The sequence below is a fragment of the Podarcis bocagei genome (genome assembly GCF_964188305.1).
Source record: "Podarcis bocagei genome assembly, chromosome: 9".
NCBI classification, from domain to species: domain Eukaryota; kingdom Metazoa; phylum Chordata; class Lepidosauria; order Squamata; family Lacertidae; genus Podarcis; species Podarcis bocagei.
This window is the reverse complement of record NC_138134.1, coordinates 31,720,822-31,739,933: the sequence shown is the minus strand read 5'-3', so window position 1 is coordinate 31,739,933 and position 19,112 is coordinate 31,720,822. Positions and strand designations below refer to the sequence as shown.

At 39.2% G+C, this 19,112-nt stretch overlaps 1 protein-coding gene across 10 annotated transcripts in view; it reads left to right on the top strand.

The window, feature by feature from the left end:
- WDR17 (WD repeat domain 17) overlaps positions 1-19,112 on the top strand; it is a 57,863-nt gene that overhangs the window by 30,153 nt on the left and 8,598 nt on the right. For 7 of the 10 annotated variants that reach the window (XM_081208710.1, XM_081208709.1, XM_081208708.1 and 4 more), the window contains exons 10-24: positions 701-783; positions 1,693-1,779; positions 2,601-2,765; positions 4,373-4,575; positions 4,680-4,829; positions 6,820-6,950; positions 7,912-8,037; positions 8,576-8,731; positions 10,467-10,531; positions 11,161-11,293; positions 12,038-12,129; positions 12,639-12,738; positions 14,013-14,152; positions 16,174-16,194; positions 18,182-18,293. In XM_081208710.1, the coding sequence (XP_081064836.1) occupies positions 701-783; positions 1,693-1,779; positions 2,601-2,765; positions 4,373-4,575; positions 4,680-4,829; positions 6,820-6,950; positions 7,912-8,037; positions 8,576-8,731; positions 10,467-10,531; positions 11,161-11,293; positions 12,038-12,129; positions 12,639-12,738; positions 14,013-14,152; positions 16,174-16,194; positions 18,182-18,293 (1,764 nt within the window). Of the gene's footprint in view, positions 1-700; positions 784-1,692; positions 1,780-2,600; positions 2,766-4,372; positions 4,576-4,679; positions 4,830-6,819; positions 6,951-7,911; positions 8,038-8,575; positions 8,732-10,466; positions 10,532-11,160; positions 11,294-12,037; positions 12,130-12,638; positions 12,739-14,012; positions 14,153-16,173; positions 16,195-18,181; positions 18,331-19,112 lie in introns of all 10 variants that reach the window. The other 3 variants (XR_014011731.1, XR_014011732.1, XM_081208705.1) reach the window with 3 other exon arrangements.

The following is a 19,112-nucleotide window of genomic DNA, read 5'->3' as shown; positions in this document are numbered from 1 at the left end:
AAGCGCTTATAACTGTGTTCCTGCCCTGGTGCCAGCAAAAATAATCTCTCACAAGCTGTTTTTTGTGTTTCAAGAGAACCTTCAATTGGCAGAAAGAGAAGTAGTTCAACTTCCCATCTCCCAAGACCTTTAAAACTCCTTCCTGGCTATTGTTTGCATAATGAAAACATGTGTTAATTGCATCCACACAATTCAAGTTGCATCTAGTTTCCTTATTGTCTGGAATTCAGAAAAGCACTAGTATTATGATTGTGCATCTAAATGTTTACTCTTGAGTTACTATTTTTAAAGGTGGCATTTTAGAGTTTGCAAACTGTTGTTTAAAATCTTTGAAGTTCAAAAGATACTCTTAACATGCTGTTGGGGAACTGATTAAGGTTGTATCTATTCATCTTCATTTGGCTATAACTCTCCAGTCTTCACCTCAGTTCTTAAGACAGAAATTACTAGAATCCATTAGCTTTCTGTTTCATCCTCTTTCTTATCATGAAGAATGCAAAAATATTACCCAAAAGAGGTCACACCCTGTCATTACAAAATGCCTCATGTGAGCGGGGGTTATGTTTGCTTAAAGGCTGGTAGAAAATATTGATTACTCCTACTTGGAAAAGCGGGGGTGGGGAGCCATAAGAAAAGTATATAAATAAGAAAAAAAGGGGTGAATTATTTCTTATTGATAGGCATTTTGCATTTTTTGAAGCATGGAAAGAGTGGAATCTTCTGCATTGCATGGAGTCATAAAGATTCCAAAAGGATAGCAACCTGCAGTGGAGATGGATTCTGGTGAGTGCAATTTTGAAGACAACTCTATGAAAATTTATGTGACAAATAGTAAAGCATTATTTGATTTGACTACTACCTGGCAAATGTGAACTTGATCCTATCTACTGATATGGAGATGCATGCTCCAGAAATCTTGTAGTGTGATTTCAGTCACTTGTCACTATTTTTAAACAAAAATGCTGATTATTTCCAATCTTAGCACTGAAGTTTGCCAGTGCTAAGTTTGCTTTGATTGCAGCTATAAGATCAGCCTTTGAATGTGGTTCAGAAGGCAGCAGACAGAGGCTTCTCTCCAGTCTTAGTGCTGTGGAATCACACCATTGTGGCAGCAGCAGAGGCTTAACTCTGATCTTGTCACTTAGTCCTTAGATGGGAGATATCATATCTCTGCGGATGATGTCATATGATGTAAGGTAACTGACAGGAGGGCTTTGCTTGCCCAACATGGCCTTGCAGGCCAAAATTCAGAGACCTTACAGCCTAATTAGGCCTGTAGGCTGTAAGTTCTCCACTGATATATCACCACTGATATACATTGTGATGGTATTAATTGATTTGATTTTCTGGCAAAATGTAAATGGAGAGCAGGCATTGTCATAATGTTGCATGTCCCAACAAAGGACAAATATGTGATTTTTAAAAAATGTGGTTATAATGTGGAACTTTTTATCAATTCATAGTTCCCTGATGAACAGCCATACAGACCTAAAACATGTTGGATCACTATGGAGGATTATTAAATTTATAAAATTTTAACTCAGCTTTTGGGCTAGCCCCATTTGTTCTGTGTAGTTGCTGCTGTGACTCCTTTTCTGTGCTTCCATTTTCCCCCAAAGTGCCATGACAAACAAATAAACCCATGTAAATACAAAATTATAAATCTCTGATTTCCATATTCAATTCATTCAGCATTATTCGGACCATTGATGGCAAAATTCTCCACAAGTACAAACATCCAGCTTCAGTTTTTGGCTGTGACTGGAGTCAGAACAACAAGTGAGTACTTTCATATAATTAACTTCATAGTCTTAAAGACTCAGAGAATTATAAATGTTAGAATAAGCTTGTTCCAAAATTAATGTAGCTAGAATAATGTAATGGTTTTACTGTGATGTAGCTCAGTAGGATCAAGTAAAAGGCAATATGGTCTGATCAGGTCGGCCTAGAGCTGAGAATTTATATCCTTGGAAGACTTGGCAGTGTCAAATTCCAGTTTGATTTCTGCCAGTTATTGTACTGTGCATGTGCTGTAAAGTAGTCATGCTGTCACTCACTTTTTATGGGGCATCTACAAAAAACCAATAGCAACAATCTCCTCTCACGTTTTCCCTGTCCAGCTGTTTTGTGTCCTGTCCCATGCACCCGAGTTCCAAAAAAAGACTTTTTTAAAAGTCAGTAAAATTGTTGCACATTTTCCTTGGGTATTGATGGTCTATTGTGATGCTATTCTGACCAGCTACGACATCTCTACAGGCTGTAGCTGTTCCCTTGACTAGTCCACATATTTCCTTCTCTGGTCTGTGTCTTCTCTCTAGGAATCAGGTCCATCACTTCAACCTTCCCTTCCCAAATTGTGTTGTCTTTATATCCACTCCCAGTCCTGGCTGCAGTAAGGGGGCGGCACTGGATTTCTCTGGTTTTGTTGTTGTTGTTTAAAGAGATGCAACTAATTTGAAAACAGGATGACTGCTACCGTTAGATGTTTAAAATGAAAATGTAATAATGCAGGGCAAGTTTTCAAACGTCTTGTTACCTTTATGTGTGAACAGTGAAATTCTTGTGCCTTCTGTAGCTGATGACTCTACTCCCTTTTGCAGAGATATGATAGCCACTGGATGTGAAGATAAAAATGTCCGTGTCTATTACCTAGCAACTAGCTCTGATCAGCCACTGAAAGTATTCAGTGGGCATACTGCCAAAGTGTTTCATGTAAGATGGTCTCCTCTGAGGGAAGGGATCCTCTGCAGCGGTTCTGATGATGGGTGAGCATATTTGGCTGAAATTGCGGTGGTGGGATTAGCAATGCAAAAAGATGGTTTTTGTCCATAACACAACTTTTCCCACTTGCACTCTAGCTGCCATCCAGCCTGTTTCATTGACCTTAGCTTACCGGTGTACCAAAGTACAGAATGCACTCCACAATGCTGAGAGAGGGCACTCGAGAGCAACCGTGTCAAGACCCTGAGACCTCTCTGTGCCGCAGCATGACAATGACAAGGGTCGCCTGCACTATCTACTGGAAACTCCCCCAGGGCATTCAGTAATCCATTGGATTCCATTAGCTTCCGAACACCGATCTTCTTAATCTGCCCACCACCCTGCAGAGTAGGACTGGAGCTGTAAATCCAAACTTCACAAGGAAATTATCTGACCCTTACAAGAGGGTGACAGCCATCACCACTCATCTCCAGACCCCACTCCCTCTATCTGGAGCAGAAACCTAGTTGAGGGTGTGGCCTGCCATTTGTGTCGGACAACTTGAGACATCCCCATGGCCATCATGGAAACCCATGGAATCTCGAGTTTGAATGCTAGGGGCAGCCTCAGCATGGAGATTCAGTGGATATCAAAGTTCTCCTTCTGGACTCTGTTATGGCTGCAAAAAAGTTGTGTACCTCTTAACGGTATGAAAATACAGGCTGGGGGAAAGCTGAGCATCACTGAGGTCATTGCAGTAATTAGGCAGCAGTCTAGATTATCTGTGAGCAACTAGAAGAAAAGTAGAGAAATCAAAGTGGCAAACTGCACTTGCTGGTTAATATATATATCACTTTTTAAATGCATCACATGTTGCCCATAGTGCAGTCTGCATGAACAGTATTATAGTGGTGGCTTCTAATTGGTTGTGTTATGCATCCTTTGCTATAACAGTTCTGTATCTTTGTTCATCAGCCAAATTAGGCCTCTCCAGCAGTGCAATTATTTGTGTTTTCTAAAGTAAACAGTACCCCTCTCCTCACTGGTCTGGTTTCCTTTAAAATTGCTTAGTGCTCTGAAAATAATCACCATCCCAAGGCAGGCTGCAGAAGTCTTTGTCTCCAATTCCATACACACTTTATAGTGTTTAACTCCTGTTAATATAAGAGGGACTTATTTTTGAGTTGATGTGTATAAGCTTGCAGTGTACAAATGCTGGTACCCTGGTCAAAAAAAAAAAAGTTAAAAAAAGAGAAAAAGGTGAAGACCTGAAGATGATGGGGAAGCTGAAAAAGGAAATACTGTGTTATGGAAAGCTTCATATGCAGTTGTGACAATGTTACATTTCTGTGTGGATGGCAGCAAGAGTAAAACATGACAGTCTACTGCAATGCTTGTTCCACTGATGAGCATGGAGTAAATAAATTTCCTTCCCAGTAAATCAGGAATTATTCACTGTGGAGAATCACTGCATTAGGACAACTCTCTTTCACACAGGTCTCTTAAATTTTATATATGTCATTAGTAAGGGAAAGTAAGTGTGAATGACTGTTGTGGTGTCAGCAATTCTTGTAGATGTTCTTCTGGTGTTATCTGGATTTTTTTAAAAAAAGAGTTTTGTCTAGAGATGGTCAAGCGCTGCAATGAAACTATATTACTTCTTTCTTAACAGCACTGTTCGAATATGGGATTATACACAAGATGCTTGTATAAATGTTCTTAGTGGGCATACAGCACCAGTACGGGGATTGCTGTGGAATACAGAAATACCTTACTTACTGATATCGGGCAGCTGGGATTATACAATCAAAGTGTGGGATACAAGAGAGGGAACCTGTCTGGACACAGTGTATGATCACGGTGCAGATGTCTATGGTAATATATTTTAATGTTTGACATTAATACATTTTCAGTAGTTTTTGTATGCTAAAAAATTGCCGTTCAGTATTTTAAAACAAATTTGTTACAATGTATTTTAGGATTAACATGCCATCCTAGTCGTCCCTTCACTATGGCCTCTTGTTCACGAGATTCTACTGTGAGGCTTTGGTCTTTAACACCTCTAATAAATCCTCTCCAGATAAATATATTGGCAGACAGATCGTGGGATGAGATTATCGGAAACACTGGTGAGTAAATATACACGTATATGTGAGCGATAGATAGATAGATAGATAGATAGATAGATAGATGCTGACTAGGAATATACAAAGCTATCCCTTTATTTCACATTTTCCACTCATCCTCTTGCATGTTCATGAAAGGTTTGTGGAGAGTCTTGGATATTCTTGCTTTTCAAGTCAATTTTTGTACATACAGGAGTCTTATGTACCTACTCACCCCCAGCTGAAATAGCAGTAATGGCAATTTATGTGCTTTACACTACCAGTTTGTTTCATGTACTTCCCATGTGCAAGTACAGTGTTTCTGTATTGGTCACAATTCTGGATGCAGCACGATTTCTATGCCTTTTCTTGATGTACAAAAGCATAAAACAATTTGAGAAGTTGGATCTGCAAGTTCTTTTTTTAAAAAAAAAATTATTAACCGAGCAATCAAATCAAATCAAATCACATAAATTCCGAATTACAAAGCCGAATTTTAAATTTTTGTTGAGGGGACCCATATTTCAAGTTCTGAAGGGGGATTCCGATCATCTTCTTGCTACTGTGTTAAAATCCAAATCAGTCTCTTCTGATAATCTCCTTAAACAGATAAACACCAATTATATCCTGTGTGAATTTTTCCGTTCGTCTAATCCTCATATCGAGATGGTTTCCATATATCATCACTTTCATAAATAACTTCTCTCTTTCCATCATTAATCTCAGGATCTGTCGTTCTTAAGTCCCACTGAAGAGTCTCACCCACAATATAAAAACAGCTCTTTTCCTCCTCCCAGACTCAAGTCCTCCGACAGAGTCCTCCGACAGAGCCTGCCAACATGGTGACGGTATTTTTAATTGCGTCATTCCAAAGCTCTTAAACTTTCCACGCTCTTCTTTAAACATGCTTTGGTTAGAAAATTTATCTCCACACAGTCGTAAATCCACAGCTTAAGTCATTAAAACAGCATTTCTGACTTGGGGGGGGATTCTTGTTTAATCACATAGAGGAAAGAAAGGAAGAGTTTTTCCCCCCTCCCCCATCAGTCCCTTTGCCATACCGAGTCTTGGCATATCTTCTTATGATTGATTCTTGTTCCTCCGACTCGTCTTGTTTATCAGATAACTCTTCAGTTAGCAGTCTTTACTCCCCCTCCTTCCTTGAAATATGTGCATTCGCTTCTTCCTAATTGTTCCTTTTGAAGTTCTTGCAGCTAGCGGCGCGGATCAGAGACAGTGTCCAGGAGCACCGAGATCCACAGGAGGGCATTCTGCCTAGTGCCCCCATCCCCACAAATTCGGGGGTGGTATAGGGCACAGCAGGCAAGGGCAGCCCCCCCCACAACCTTGGGGGGGGGTAGGGAGGCTATTTACTCCCATCACAGCCTCCTAATTACCTCCTGTGGGTCGGAGAGATGTTATTGTCAGCCATCTTCCGATGCACCCCTAGTGGCCCCTCATGGATCTGCAAGTTCAACTACACGGACCATCCAAGAGACTGACAGCTACAGGCTCAAAATTACCGATTTGCTTGCTTACCTTCGTGCACATTAAACTTTACCCATATATAGCTCTAGTTGTATGTAGTTTCACATGACTGTGCATTGAGGTGTGCATCTAATTGAGCATCGTTTACTGACAGGCATCCCACATTCAGGGACGAATGCTAATGAGCATTCAGCTTCTTATTTTCTTCATTTCCACCTGGCTTGTGGAAGCATTTGCCCAATGGATATGCCAGTTAGTTTCTCATCACATTGGAAGGTAAATAGGAGATAATAGAGCATTCAGGACCATTTCCTACACCAGCAGAACACCATATGTGGTAGTAATCACACTTGCTGGGTTTACTGTGGAATCCCTAGCTGCAATTTGCAGGGTGCCAGAGGCCAACAACTAGAAGAATTTTGACGTGCAAACGTCCACCCCTGAGTGGACTTCGGAGTATAGCCATATATCCTCCTCATTGTCTTCTCTGTTTCTAACAAGGTGTGTAAATATTTGTTTTTAATAGATCGTGCTGTTGAAGTAGGTGCTTCTCCTTTGCTATGTGGCAAAGTATCTAGGGATATTAAACAAGAAGTAGACAAATTGGCTGGTAATCCCCGAGGGAGAAAACTGAGGTGGTTTTCCGAATGTTTATCAGTAAGTATTAAGTAGTAAAAAATTGTGTGCATGTAAGATGTAGCTATAGAACTTTAGTCTCAATGGGTTAGATGCAAGGCTGCACTGTAAGTATAATAAACCTTTCACAAAATGGTATATTTACTGTATTATATATTACAAAATGCATTTTTCACATGTCTCATTTGTTACAAAAAATAATAAACTTGATTTGTCATTTGACACATGGATCTCACATCTATTTAGGCGCACAATATAACATAAATTATGACTACCCATGGGAGTTGTAACATAATCAGTGTTCTTAGCAGGGTTTGGTTGAAGAGGGTATGTAAGATTAATAAATCTTATCAACATCAACGCTTATTGCTTATATATAGTATTTCTAAGATGGAAAGTACTTCACAATCTTCTACTCACCTTAAAATTATCCAGTGTTCCCATTGTACAATTTGGAAACTACCAAGGCAACTGTGTGTTCATGGCCAGGTAGGGCTTGGCCAAGTAGAGACAGAATCCCACACTGAAGTGAGATTGGTTGCACGAAACAAGCTCACTGAAGGTACTGTAGCTGCTTCCACAATTTTCTTTAATATAAGAGTGAAGGATAAATACTTTTGAAGAAAACTGAGAGCCCCTGAGTTCAGCAGTCATATGCTTTTCCTCACCTATTGTAACGGAAGTAATTCTGTGGATCCATTGTCATGAAATGACTAGTGGTCTTAAGTTTATACAATTATGCTGTTCTGTAAAGTTAGTATGTGGTTTGTATTATAATGATTTAGTACATTTAAGAGATCTAACAATGAAAGAACACCTGTGTGGTAACACCTCGCTTTTACCTGGATTCTGTATTGGCTTGTTTAATTTTGAATTGACCTGTTTTTACTTTTGCACTGACTGACAAACATAATCACTTTCATTGCAGGTTTAATTCTGATATGGCTTAAACAACATTGTGTTCCATTTTTTATTGTTCCAGCCCCCAGGAGGCAGTAAAAACTTATGGGATCTTGTTGCTGTAATAAAAGGCCAAGATGATAGCTTGCTTCCACAGAATTATTGCAAAGGAATAATGCACATGAAACATCTGGTTAGATTTAGAATGGTAAGTTAAATATGCAGGTTGATGCAATAGCTTTAGCTTCCTTTATTACAAAAGAAATAAGCTTTTGCTGATTTCATTTTGCTTCACAAGGCAAAATGATATTGTAGAAAAAGAAAATACATGCATTTCTTACCGTCTGTGGAATATTTACTTAAGAATAACCCCCTTGGGAGCAAGGGTTGCCTACATTGTCATGTGAGGCACTTTTCTGACAGAGAAATTGTTATGGGTTTAACCAATACGAGATTAAGTGCAATAAAATATTTTACAACAGCGGATACTCTTTAACACAGAAGTCACTGACCTTGTTTGGGGAAAGAGGTTGCCCACTTTGACCAGGCACATCCTCCTACCCTTTCTGCCTTACAGGTCACCAGAGCTGAAATATCTGTGTTGGGGAGATAAAGTGCAGCAGCATTTCTGCTCTGCTTTAACATCTCTGGAGATTGAGGCCCTACGTTTGGGCAATTTGTCAAGGCTTAACTCATGTTATAGGAGAAAACTTGATGGGATTTTTTTTTCCATTTTCATCTTTCAGTCGAAAGCCCAAGAACTTACTACTGTGAAGATGTCTAAGTTTGGAGGAGGAATTGGTGCACCTAGCAAGGAAGAAAGGCTAAAAGAAGCAGCAGAGATACATCTAAGACTTGGGCAAATTCAGAGATACTGTGAACTTATGGTGGAACTTGGACAGGTAAACACTACATTAAGGTAAAGGTAAAGGGACCCTTGACCATTAGGTCCAGTCATGGCCAACTCTAGGATTGTGGTGCTCATCTCTCTTTATTGGCCGAGGGAGCCGGCGTACAGCTTCCGAGTCATGTGGCCAGCATGACTAAGCTGCTTCTGGTGAACCAGAGCAGTGCACGGAAATGCCGTTTACCTTCCCGCCTGAGCGGTACCTATTTATCTACTTGCACTTTGACGTGCTTTCGAACTGCTAGGTTGGCGGAGCTGGGACCGAGCAACGGGAGCTCACTCCGTCGTGGGGATTCGAACTGCCGACCTTCTGATCAGCAAGCCCTAGGCTCTGTGGTTTAACCCACAGCGCCACCCGCGTCCAACACTACATTATGATATGTTAAAAGAGTTCAGTGTACACTTGAGAGGGGAGGGGAGGTCGCATTTTCTCCCACTTCCCTGAGTTTCAGACCAGATGTGAGTATCACTCTGGAGCATATATATATAAACCAATGAGTTGGCAGGAATATATATCAGGCATAGGCAAACTCGGCCCTCCAGATGTTTTGAGACTACAACTCCCATCATCCCTAGGTAACAGGACAAGTGGACAGGGATGATGGGAATTGTAGTCTCAAAACATCTGGAGGGCCGAGTTTGCCTATGCCTGATATATATTCCTGCCAACTCATTGTTTTATATATTTAATGACAGATGTGGACAAATGAAAGTGCCCTGTGTGCTAAAAGGTTCAAATGCCTTCTGAAAGGTTGGTTTTTGTTCTGAGTTAACGTTGCTGTAGTTACTACTGTGTATATAAAATAGCACATTCGTGTATTTAAGAAGCACTTGTTGTAGCTAGTATTGTTATTATTTGTACCTCATAATAACTATAACAATGCTATTGCCATAGGACTAATGGTGCTGGATTTTATTTTTATTTTGTCAACCTTGCTGAAACTTTTAATAAACTGGCAAGTGTGTGTTTGTGTGTGAGAGAGCGCACCCCCCCCTCATTCCCACAATTAAGCATATTGTAAAGTACTATAATAGCTTACATTAAATAAGGTCTAACATATTCATATTTAGTATGCTGTTGATGTTTTCCATATCAAAATAACACATTACAAGACAAATGCAGGATACCCACCCCACCCCGTGGGAGTAAAGGCCTTGGGAAGGGGCTGCAAGTGAGAATTGGTGGGCAGCCAGGAAGGATTAAGAATCCTTTCCTATTTGATGATTATCTCCTGCAAATGTCCTCCCTTCTCTCTCCTGCGTTACTGTTAACCAGAAAATGTATTTTGAGAAAGCTGTGTCTGAAAAAGTTACAGTACTTTCACCCTTTATGATCTCTGGAAAAAGTTACGTCAAAATGACTGCATTTTAAAACATGACTCTGTGAAGTAAACATGCAATTCTTCAGTGATTCTATTCTGAAGGGTAACAAATGACGTACTGGTTTCTTAAGCGACCTCGTTTTTTCAGATAGTACTAATTTTTATATAGAAATAGAAAGGGCTAATTTGTTAATGATGTCCGTATAAAGGGAAGAGAATTTGAAATGGTTTTTCAAAATCCGTTGAATAATGCATGTTTCTTGTGTGTATCTGAAGAAGTGTGCATGCACACGAAAACTCATACCAAGAACTAACTTAGTTGGTCTTTAAGGTGCTACTGGAAGGAATTTTTTTATTTTGCATGTTTCTTGTGTTAAGATGAAAATAATGACATATTCTGTGTTTTAGTGGGACAAAGCTCTCTCAGTTGCACCAGGGGTATCTATGAAATACTGGAAGAAATTAATGCAAAGGTAAGATGTGAATTCTAATTTAAGTCACCCTTTCACATTATGAGGCATAGGCCTGAATCCAACACAGAGTTTGGCATACTGATTCTTGTAGGCTTAAGGAAACCTAATTCTGTGTTGGATTCAGGAGTGACTATAGCATCACATGCTGCCTCCCTTGCCTCCCTCCAGAAATCCCCCCCCCCCATTCTTCTGGCATCTTTAACCACAATTAAGTTGATTACCAGTACTTTTCAACTTTGTTATAAACCCGGTGTTAGGGCTGAGCAATTAAATAAGTGGCCATATTTACAGAAATGATTCATAGTGGTAGAAACAAACATATCTCTTCAAACTCATTTCCTGCTTGCCATAGACATCTGTTTTTATTTGCAAACCCTGGTTAGGAAGGAATCTGCAACAGTCATGTAAAAGTTGTATCTGGTGGTGCATTTTTCAATTAGTTATTTGAAACTATCCGTGTAAATGCTTGAGAGTGTAAGTTTTTGGAAACAGTGCTTTTGGGAAGAGTTTTGTGTATCTCAGAAGGATATATATAAATCTTGATGCCTCATTGATGTTCTTTGAATGGATCTGATACTAAACGTAACTTAAATGAACTTAATAACGGCAGTGCTTTCAATTTTGATTAGGAGAGCTGACCAGTTAATTCAGGAAGAAAATGATGATGTTATTCCATACTGTATAGCAACTGGTGATGTGAAGAAACTTGTCACATTTTTTACTTCAAGAGGCCAGCTTAAAGAAGCTCTGCTTGTTGCACAGGTACCACTGTACATGATAGTAAATAACTCTTTTAGGATGTAATATAACTTTTGCTATACACGGATACCTGTTGTGTTGTTATCTAAATCAACAAGAAAAGCAAACTGAGTAGAAGAATTATGTTAGAACCATGAAATTATTAAATAAAAGGAAGGGATAGTAAAGCTCTAGATTTTTCTGCTTCTGCAAAAAATAAGAATTTACTCATATGCTGGTGACATTAAAGCTGGTGTTTATGATGCCTGCAATCCTGAGTTTGAAAAGCCTAGTAATGATAGACCTGTTTAGCCTACACTATTGTCAGAATCCTATACCTGTGGATTGGTATGAGTGCCAGGTATTTTGTGCAATGGTGGCACTAATAGAGCTAGGGAAAGGTTTCAGTGTATTGGAATAAAAATCAAACAAACAGACCTATATTAGCTACAAAACAAAGCTTGGCAGCTTTTGCTAAGAATATCATTCTGTTATGGATAATAGAAGCTTATACATCCTCGTCAAAGTACTTGGAATTTTACTCTCCCACATTTCACTATAACAGGATAGCTCCTTGACTTGTAATAAATATTATACCATCAGTTTGAGATGTACCAATATGGTTGTTCCAGATGGTAGCTGGGCTCTTTTCTCCTACTGTGATATGACTGTTCCCATTTCACTGTTAACCCCTTTTTACAAATAATATTACCAAGAAGACAATGGTTTATGTTGCTTTTGATTGACTTTTTTTCTAACCGATTTTAGTCAGCATGTGAAGGAAATATGCAAACATCCCAGTGTTTAGAATCAAATGGAACAGCAGATTTGGAAGGAAACAGCTTGGAAGATTTCACTGAGTGAGTCACTGAGTGGTTATTTTTCATATGTTATCTTATTGTTTTTTTGTCTGTCACAAAATTAATGTGGCATTTTAAATTGAGATTTGACAATTTTTTTTACTGAATTTTGTAAGCTATTGATTTGCCATATCTTTGTTGTCCCTTTTGAGATGGGGGACACATTTACGATTGAATTATGACTTACATGGTATATGAACCAGGGCACTATATTCCAATAACCAGTGCTTTTTTTTTCTTAAAAAATGTTTAGGGGTACTCTCATTTTCCTACTCATATTGAGGCCAAACTTCGATTGACAAAATGTTTAGGGCTATGCATTCACCTGCACCCCCCAGAAAAAAGCACTGCCAATAACCAAAACTAATTTATGATTGGGCTGCCTCATGCTGTGGTGGTGCTGACCAAACTTTCAGATAGTAAAGCAGAAGGATGCACTAACAACATCTGGTAGATTTATCTAGTTTTAATTATTTAATCCAAATTATTTCTATTTTTGTTTTTTCTAGACTCCTGCACAAAGTCAGTAAAGAATTGTCTGAGTGGTATTTTCAGGATGGCTGTGCGGTGCTAGCTGCTTGTTGCCATTTAGCTGTTGAGAACATTGAGGTAAAAGTATTTTCTGTTTGATCTATACCAAAATAGAAATGTGCAGAATAATTACTCTTTGTTTTGTACATTTGCATACATTCTATTAAAAGAATTTTTAAAAGCCATTCCTATTAGCCAGATTCTGTTGCCACATCACTTTAGGAGATTTTTATGCTGCTGAGAATCTGCTTTGTGCCTGTCTTATCCAGCCCTGCTGTGTTACCATTATTTTCTAGTTAGCTTTTTACCATGTTCATTCCTTACAACATGCAATGCTACAAAGCAGGTGATGAAAATTCCTGCAAGCAGCAGCTGATAAAGTTGTGGGAATAACAGGCCTCAAAGCCTAACAACACTACTACTGTGGTGGAGAAAGTCCCTTTTCGAGATATGTTTTTATGTACCAGCTATCTTGATATTAAAGCTGGCCCCAAGATGCCGTGGATACTTGCTGACCATTTCAGGAAACAGTAATTCCCAAGGGAGTTCCTACAATTGTCCCTAAAATGTAGATAGTGTTGATAGTTAAGAAACATCAGCTCCTGGTGGATAGTAATTTCTCCCCTGTCACATCGCCCCTTAGTCCATATCTAAGAGCCAAGCCTGCATCAAAGCCAGATTTCCAGTTTGCTAGGCCCAAATTCATAAGCGTTGCCTCTTTCCAAAGTGTTGATTTTCAAAAGGTCTTTTCCAATTGCGCTCTTCCCCTTGAGAAATGACACCTGTGAGAGTGGAAAGGCAGCACACACAGGCTAAAGATCCTATTCCCATTCTCCTTAACAATCTCTTAAAGGGAAACCCTTCATTGGTGGACAAATAACTATTCTGGTGGCCATTACCTTCCATTGTGAATAAACCCTCTGCAGGGATGGGGAAACATTCTAAAATGGCATGTCCGGGTGAAAGGAGGTGCTGTGTTGGGCCACAACCACCGCTCACTGGCAAGACGGTGGGCGGCCATTGTGAGATCTTTAGATGCTTTTCATATTGGGAAGGTTGGATGAGTTACAGAAATTCCTGTTTACTCTAAATTTTCTAGAAGCTGGCAATAGCTTGGGTTGACGTGTCTCTTCTATTTAAAATAGTAATTCACTTTTAGCTGGTTTGCTTATAGACAAAATATTGCTTGCAGTGATATAAAGTAAAGCAGGTCAAACTATGAGTCTTGTTCATTAATGCATGTTTTTGTCACTCTTTAATGTAGCATTGGAAAGTAAATATTTTACAATGCTGGTCTCAATGAATCCTAAGTGTTTGTGATGCTTAATGATATGATTTTCTTATTGAGCAAGCTTGCCATGGCAAACCTGATTCGTGGAAATGAACTGGAATTGGCAGTCAGTGTGGGTACTGTCTTAGGAGAATGTGCAGCGCAAGCAACACAATATGCGCTAGAGTTACTAGCAAGAAAATGTATGACTATAACAACATGGTAAGAACTTCTTACTCCAAAGAATGTTTCACTCTAACAAACCTTGGACACTTTTATAGAACACCAGAGTCTCATATTTTGAAAACAGCAACAACAACGTTGAGGAACCTTTGGTTTTTTTATCCAGAAGAAGCTATTAAAAAGTAAAACTCAATTACAGTAGCATATTATGAACAAACACCAATGTTCTTAGAGCAGAAAAATGTCGTTTTAAATTAGCAAGAACAAGTCAATAGGTTTTCATTTGGCTAGTACCAAGTGCTTCCATATTGCAGGAGTAATCACTACCATATCAGTAGGCAGGGTAGATTTTTGAGACAGTTCTAGGATTTGTGCTCTGCTTGGGTGACTAAAGTGCACCAGGAGCATGCTTGTGTGTGTCCACATTTGTCTTTACCACCTTTGTGATTCCACCTCAGTTAGAATCAGTTATTCTGAGTACCTTTTGAGCCTATTTTTTCAATCCACAAACATTAAAACTACATTGCACAGATTGAATGCCCCATGCATAAAATGGACATATGACTAAGTTGCAGCAAGTACAGATTGCTAGTGCGCACACAATAATCTATGTTGATTTTCTGACCCATGTGGCTGATTTGACAGATAATCCACGAGGGAATAAATCTGCACATGTTGAAATGAGCCAAAAGGGTGGCGTGAGAATCGTCCCCTAATCCTCAATTTAGATTCAGATAATGTGAAGAAATCCAGCATAGTTTGTTTCAAATTTTGGGGTGATGTTTTGCTTTTCTCCTTTCATTTTGCTTTGCGTATCCAAGCAAAGTGTTATGGGATAACTATTAGCCTCATGGTTTTGATAAGGGTTGGAAGAAAATAGTTACTTTGGATTGTGGCTTATGTCAGGAGTGCAATTTTAATAGAACTCATTTTTTTCTGTGACTAAATGATAGTGTCCAAAATCTGTTCTTAATTTCAGGGACACTTGTCTTGCATGTAGCTGCTAGACATAAGTGGATGAGAGAAATATATTGGCAGTTGCCACTTTATGGTAGGGGATGTGAAAAGGGACACCCCACCCCCGTCCTCTAAGTTTAGCAATTGCTCAGTCTTCTCCAGCTATAACAAAGTCTTGGAGATTGCCTTTCTGTGCTCATTTATGTTTCTCAGCTCCTTGGCAAACAAATAAAATGAAAGAGGAAGGTGCAGAAATGTAGAGGCCCACAGTTGTTTTAAGGTATGTACAGGAGAGGCCAAAGGGAAACAAAATATAAGCAAAAATCAGGTGGTGTTGCCCATGACCCACACTGCACCAAAATTAACTTTGGTGAGGACAGCAGTATGTGTTGCACTTTCTGTGATGGCATGCTGTAACCTTCCTGAGTATAGCTGCATACTGAGATGGCTGCGGAGCTTATAGCTAAGCCTTTCTACTCCTTGCAAAATCATATGCTTGTGGAATCCAATCATACAAACCAGAGTTTGTATGATTGGATTCCACAAGCACAATGAATTCACATTCCAACTTCTTGCAAGCACTCGCAGCTTTATCCTTTGCTTCCCATTTAAGAGAACGTAAAGCTTTTAGCATATTGCTTTCTGAGTCAATAGAGCTTTTTTCTTTTGCAGCTTGGGTGATAACCACTACTAGCCATACTCTCAGTAAATCCAATAAAATCAGTTGATTTGAGTTATTCAAGTTATTCTCAGTATTATATTTCCCATTGATTGTAAAATGTGAAATAAAATCATGACCAAGAAAATAAATATTGGAATTCATTATTGCCTAAAGCCTTGCGATTTGGGTAATGTTTTGTTTTGTTAACAGTAGGATTGTTTTTACATAAAAAGTCAAAAGATAGTTAACATGGGATACATAAAATTGCAGTTTGCATGTTGGATGTAGTAGAAGCAGAATAAGAATTTGGAGCTGTCGGTTCCTTTCCCTGCTTTTTAAAAAAAATCCCAGCTTCTTCCCCAGCCTCTCACCATTTGTCCTGTGTGTGTTTAGTATATGAATGCTGTTTTTGTCTGTTACATTTTGAATATCTTTGTTTTAGCTTTCCATCACCTGGATACAGGTACATTCTTTTCTCTAGAAGGACATTCTAATCTATCCTCTGCAAAGCATGACATTTCGGGTTAGACTGAAAAGAAAATCCTTCATCCTCTGCTGGCTTTTCTAATAGAACAAAATACTTTGCATGATAAGTAGAATAGACTGGCTGAAAAGAAACATAATGGGTTATTGATGAGAATTCAACCTGTAAGAACAAAAAGTAAGGGCATATCCTTAAGACATCCCTCCCCTCTCATGGGATTATCCCATGCCTTCACGAAGCGGAACATTTGCAGTTCTGACAGTTTGATCCTGATACTATACTAGCACATAAGAACTGAGGTTAGTGATTCAACAGCTGTGGTGTTTGAATACTTAATATTATGCCAGCATTGCAGCCGTGTTAATGGCAACACTGGAGATTGGCTCCAATATTTAGGTTTTCCTAAAACCTTTCTTTGGTCAACCGTTTCTTGAAAGTTGATGGCTGCCTTGCCAGCCAAGCAATAGAAGGATCATAATCTATCCTAAGTGAACATTTATTTGGGCATATGCAGATGTACAAATTGGTATACATACTTGCCAACTATTTCTTGGAGCGCAGATGGCAAATAGCTTTCTGTAAAAGCACTCCTCCAGTACTTAAAATATAATCCCATGTGGAGCATTACTCAATAAACAAAGCAATTGCTAGTCATACACCTGAGGTTCTTCGTTCATGCAAGGCTCTGGTATATGAAGATGCAGAATTTCCCCTTGATAGTGTCATGGATAACACAATGTGCACATTCCCATTTTGTGTATGGAGGTTCCCTGATACAGAATGCTGAATGATGGATTCATTTGGATTTTCATCATTCCTGACTATTGGCCATTCTTGCTAGGAGCTGGAGTCCTACAGCATCTGGGAGGCCACATGTTTCCCATGCCTTCATTGTGATAACAACTTGTTAGGCTCATGTACTATTGACTATATAATGCACACCATCTACAGTGAACTAAGACAGCTTGATAGCAACAATATTTCTGGAGTTGCAAGATGTATTTTCTAAGAGGTCACAGACTGCCTATAATCAGGGGTGCCCAAACTTTTTTCAAAGAGGGCCAGATTTGATGAAGTGTACATGCGTGAGGGCCGACCGGAGCTGTTGAGCTTTTCATTGTTGAACTTTTTAAAGGATTTTAGCCCAGGACATATACTGCCATGGGGGCCAGATTAAATCGGCCGACAGGCCGGATTAGGCCCCCAAAACGGATTTTGGACATGCCTGGCCTATATAGTTGCTGAAAATGGAATAAACTTAGTAGCTGTTTAATTTTTTTGAAATGATACTGAAAGATGTGGTCTTGATCTTGAATGATAAATCTACCTGAATTAGATTTTTGTTGTTGTTCATACATAATTGTATTTTATGACTTCACCAAAGCATGTCCCAATTACCTGAAGTATTCATACATAGCTGTTTGCTATCCTGGGGATCTGAAAATGGTAATTTGATAGTGGCCCAAGCATGAGACAAGGAGAGTGGAAGCTTCTGCTTTCACTTTAGAACAAACCACAGTTCTCTGTAATGACCAAACAGAATTTGTTCTAGTGGTCATTTGTTTTGTTAATTGACTTTCGTCGGAACACACCACAGTTCCTCAAGCTCAATGCATTGTGAAACTGTGGTTTGTTGGAAAGTAAGAAGCTTTTTCACTTCCCCATCTTGAGGTTTGCTGCTGGTCACCCAAATCATGGTTTAGGTGATAATCTGAGTCAGGACTGTGTACATCCATTTTACAACTGCATTAAAGGCTGTTGAGCTCATTGTTAGTATGCAGTATCTTCTACATTACCACACTCTCTTCCAGAGCTGTCCACTGCATAAAAGTAGCTTCACCTCACCTACAGTTTCACAGCCAGTTAAGAGAGGAACGGGAGCAGAACAAGTAATCTTAATTCTGGCATTGCCCATTGCCACCTTTTTACATTGCTAAATAACTGTGGCATGTTTGTCTTTTCACAGGGATTTAGCAGCAGATCTTCTTATGATGATCCCCAATAATGAGCTACAGTTAGTAAAGCTTTGTGCTTTCTATCCTGGATGCACAGCAGAGATAAATGACCTACATGAAAAGGTACACTTAAGAGGTCAACTGTCTCTTAACCATTTATGTGAGTAGCAGAAGAAGTTTTATGTTAATTTGTTAATACCTAGATACATTTATTTTAGGATTCTTCCTATTAGAGTGCACTATAATCATAATCCTCTATGTTATTTATTACCTTTACTTTTTTAAAAAATATTTGCTATCCAAGTCCTGTATGCACAGGAAGAAGCAGTCATTTCCTGTTGGACATACCAATAACACTGGGCAACAATTTTTTACTTTTTGAATGTTGTCTAGATTTCTACAACTGATTTAGGGTATTTTTGCACTGCTGAATCAGGAAATGGCATCCGTTTCTCTCCATCAGGTCAGGTTTACTGTAAACTGAATGGTGGGCATTGATAAAGGTAAGTACACGTAAATTGCATGTTGCTTCACCATTTTTCAAACTTCAGGGCTTGAACTTCTGTTTCTTGGAACTCCTGGAATGCTCAGCGGCAGGGAGGTCTCTCTTCAGAGTCCAACAGTAGTCAGCCATCATGACTGTGTCCCAACAACCCTGATACCTGGTCTCCATCTCTTTCATGTCCTGATGGAATCTCTCCCCCTGCTCGTCACTCATTGAACCCAGGTTCTCAGGAAACCGGTCCATATGTGAAAATAGGTAGTGCATCTTGACGCTCATGTTGCAGGCCAGGTTTCTGAAAGCAGTCAGCATGTTGTTGACAAGTTCTGCGTAGTTTCTGGCCTTATTGTTGCCAAGAAAGTTCTTCACTACCAGAACAAATGCCTTCCATGCTTCCAGTTCCACTTTGTTCATTGACTTTCCAAACTCTGGATCTCTGA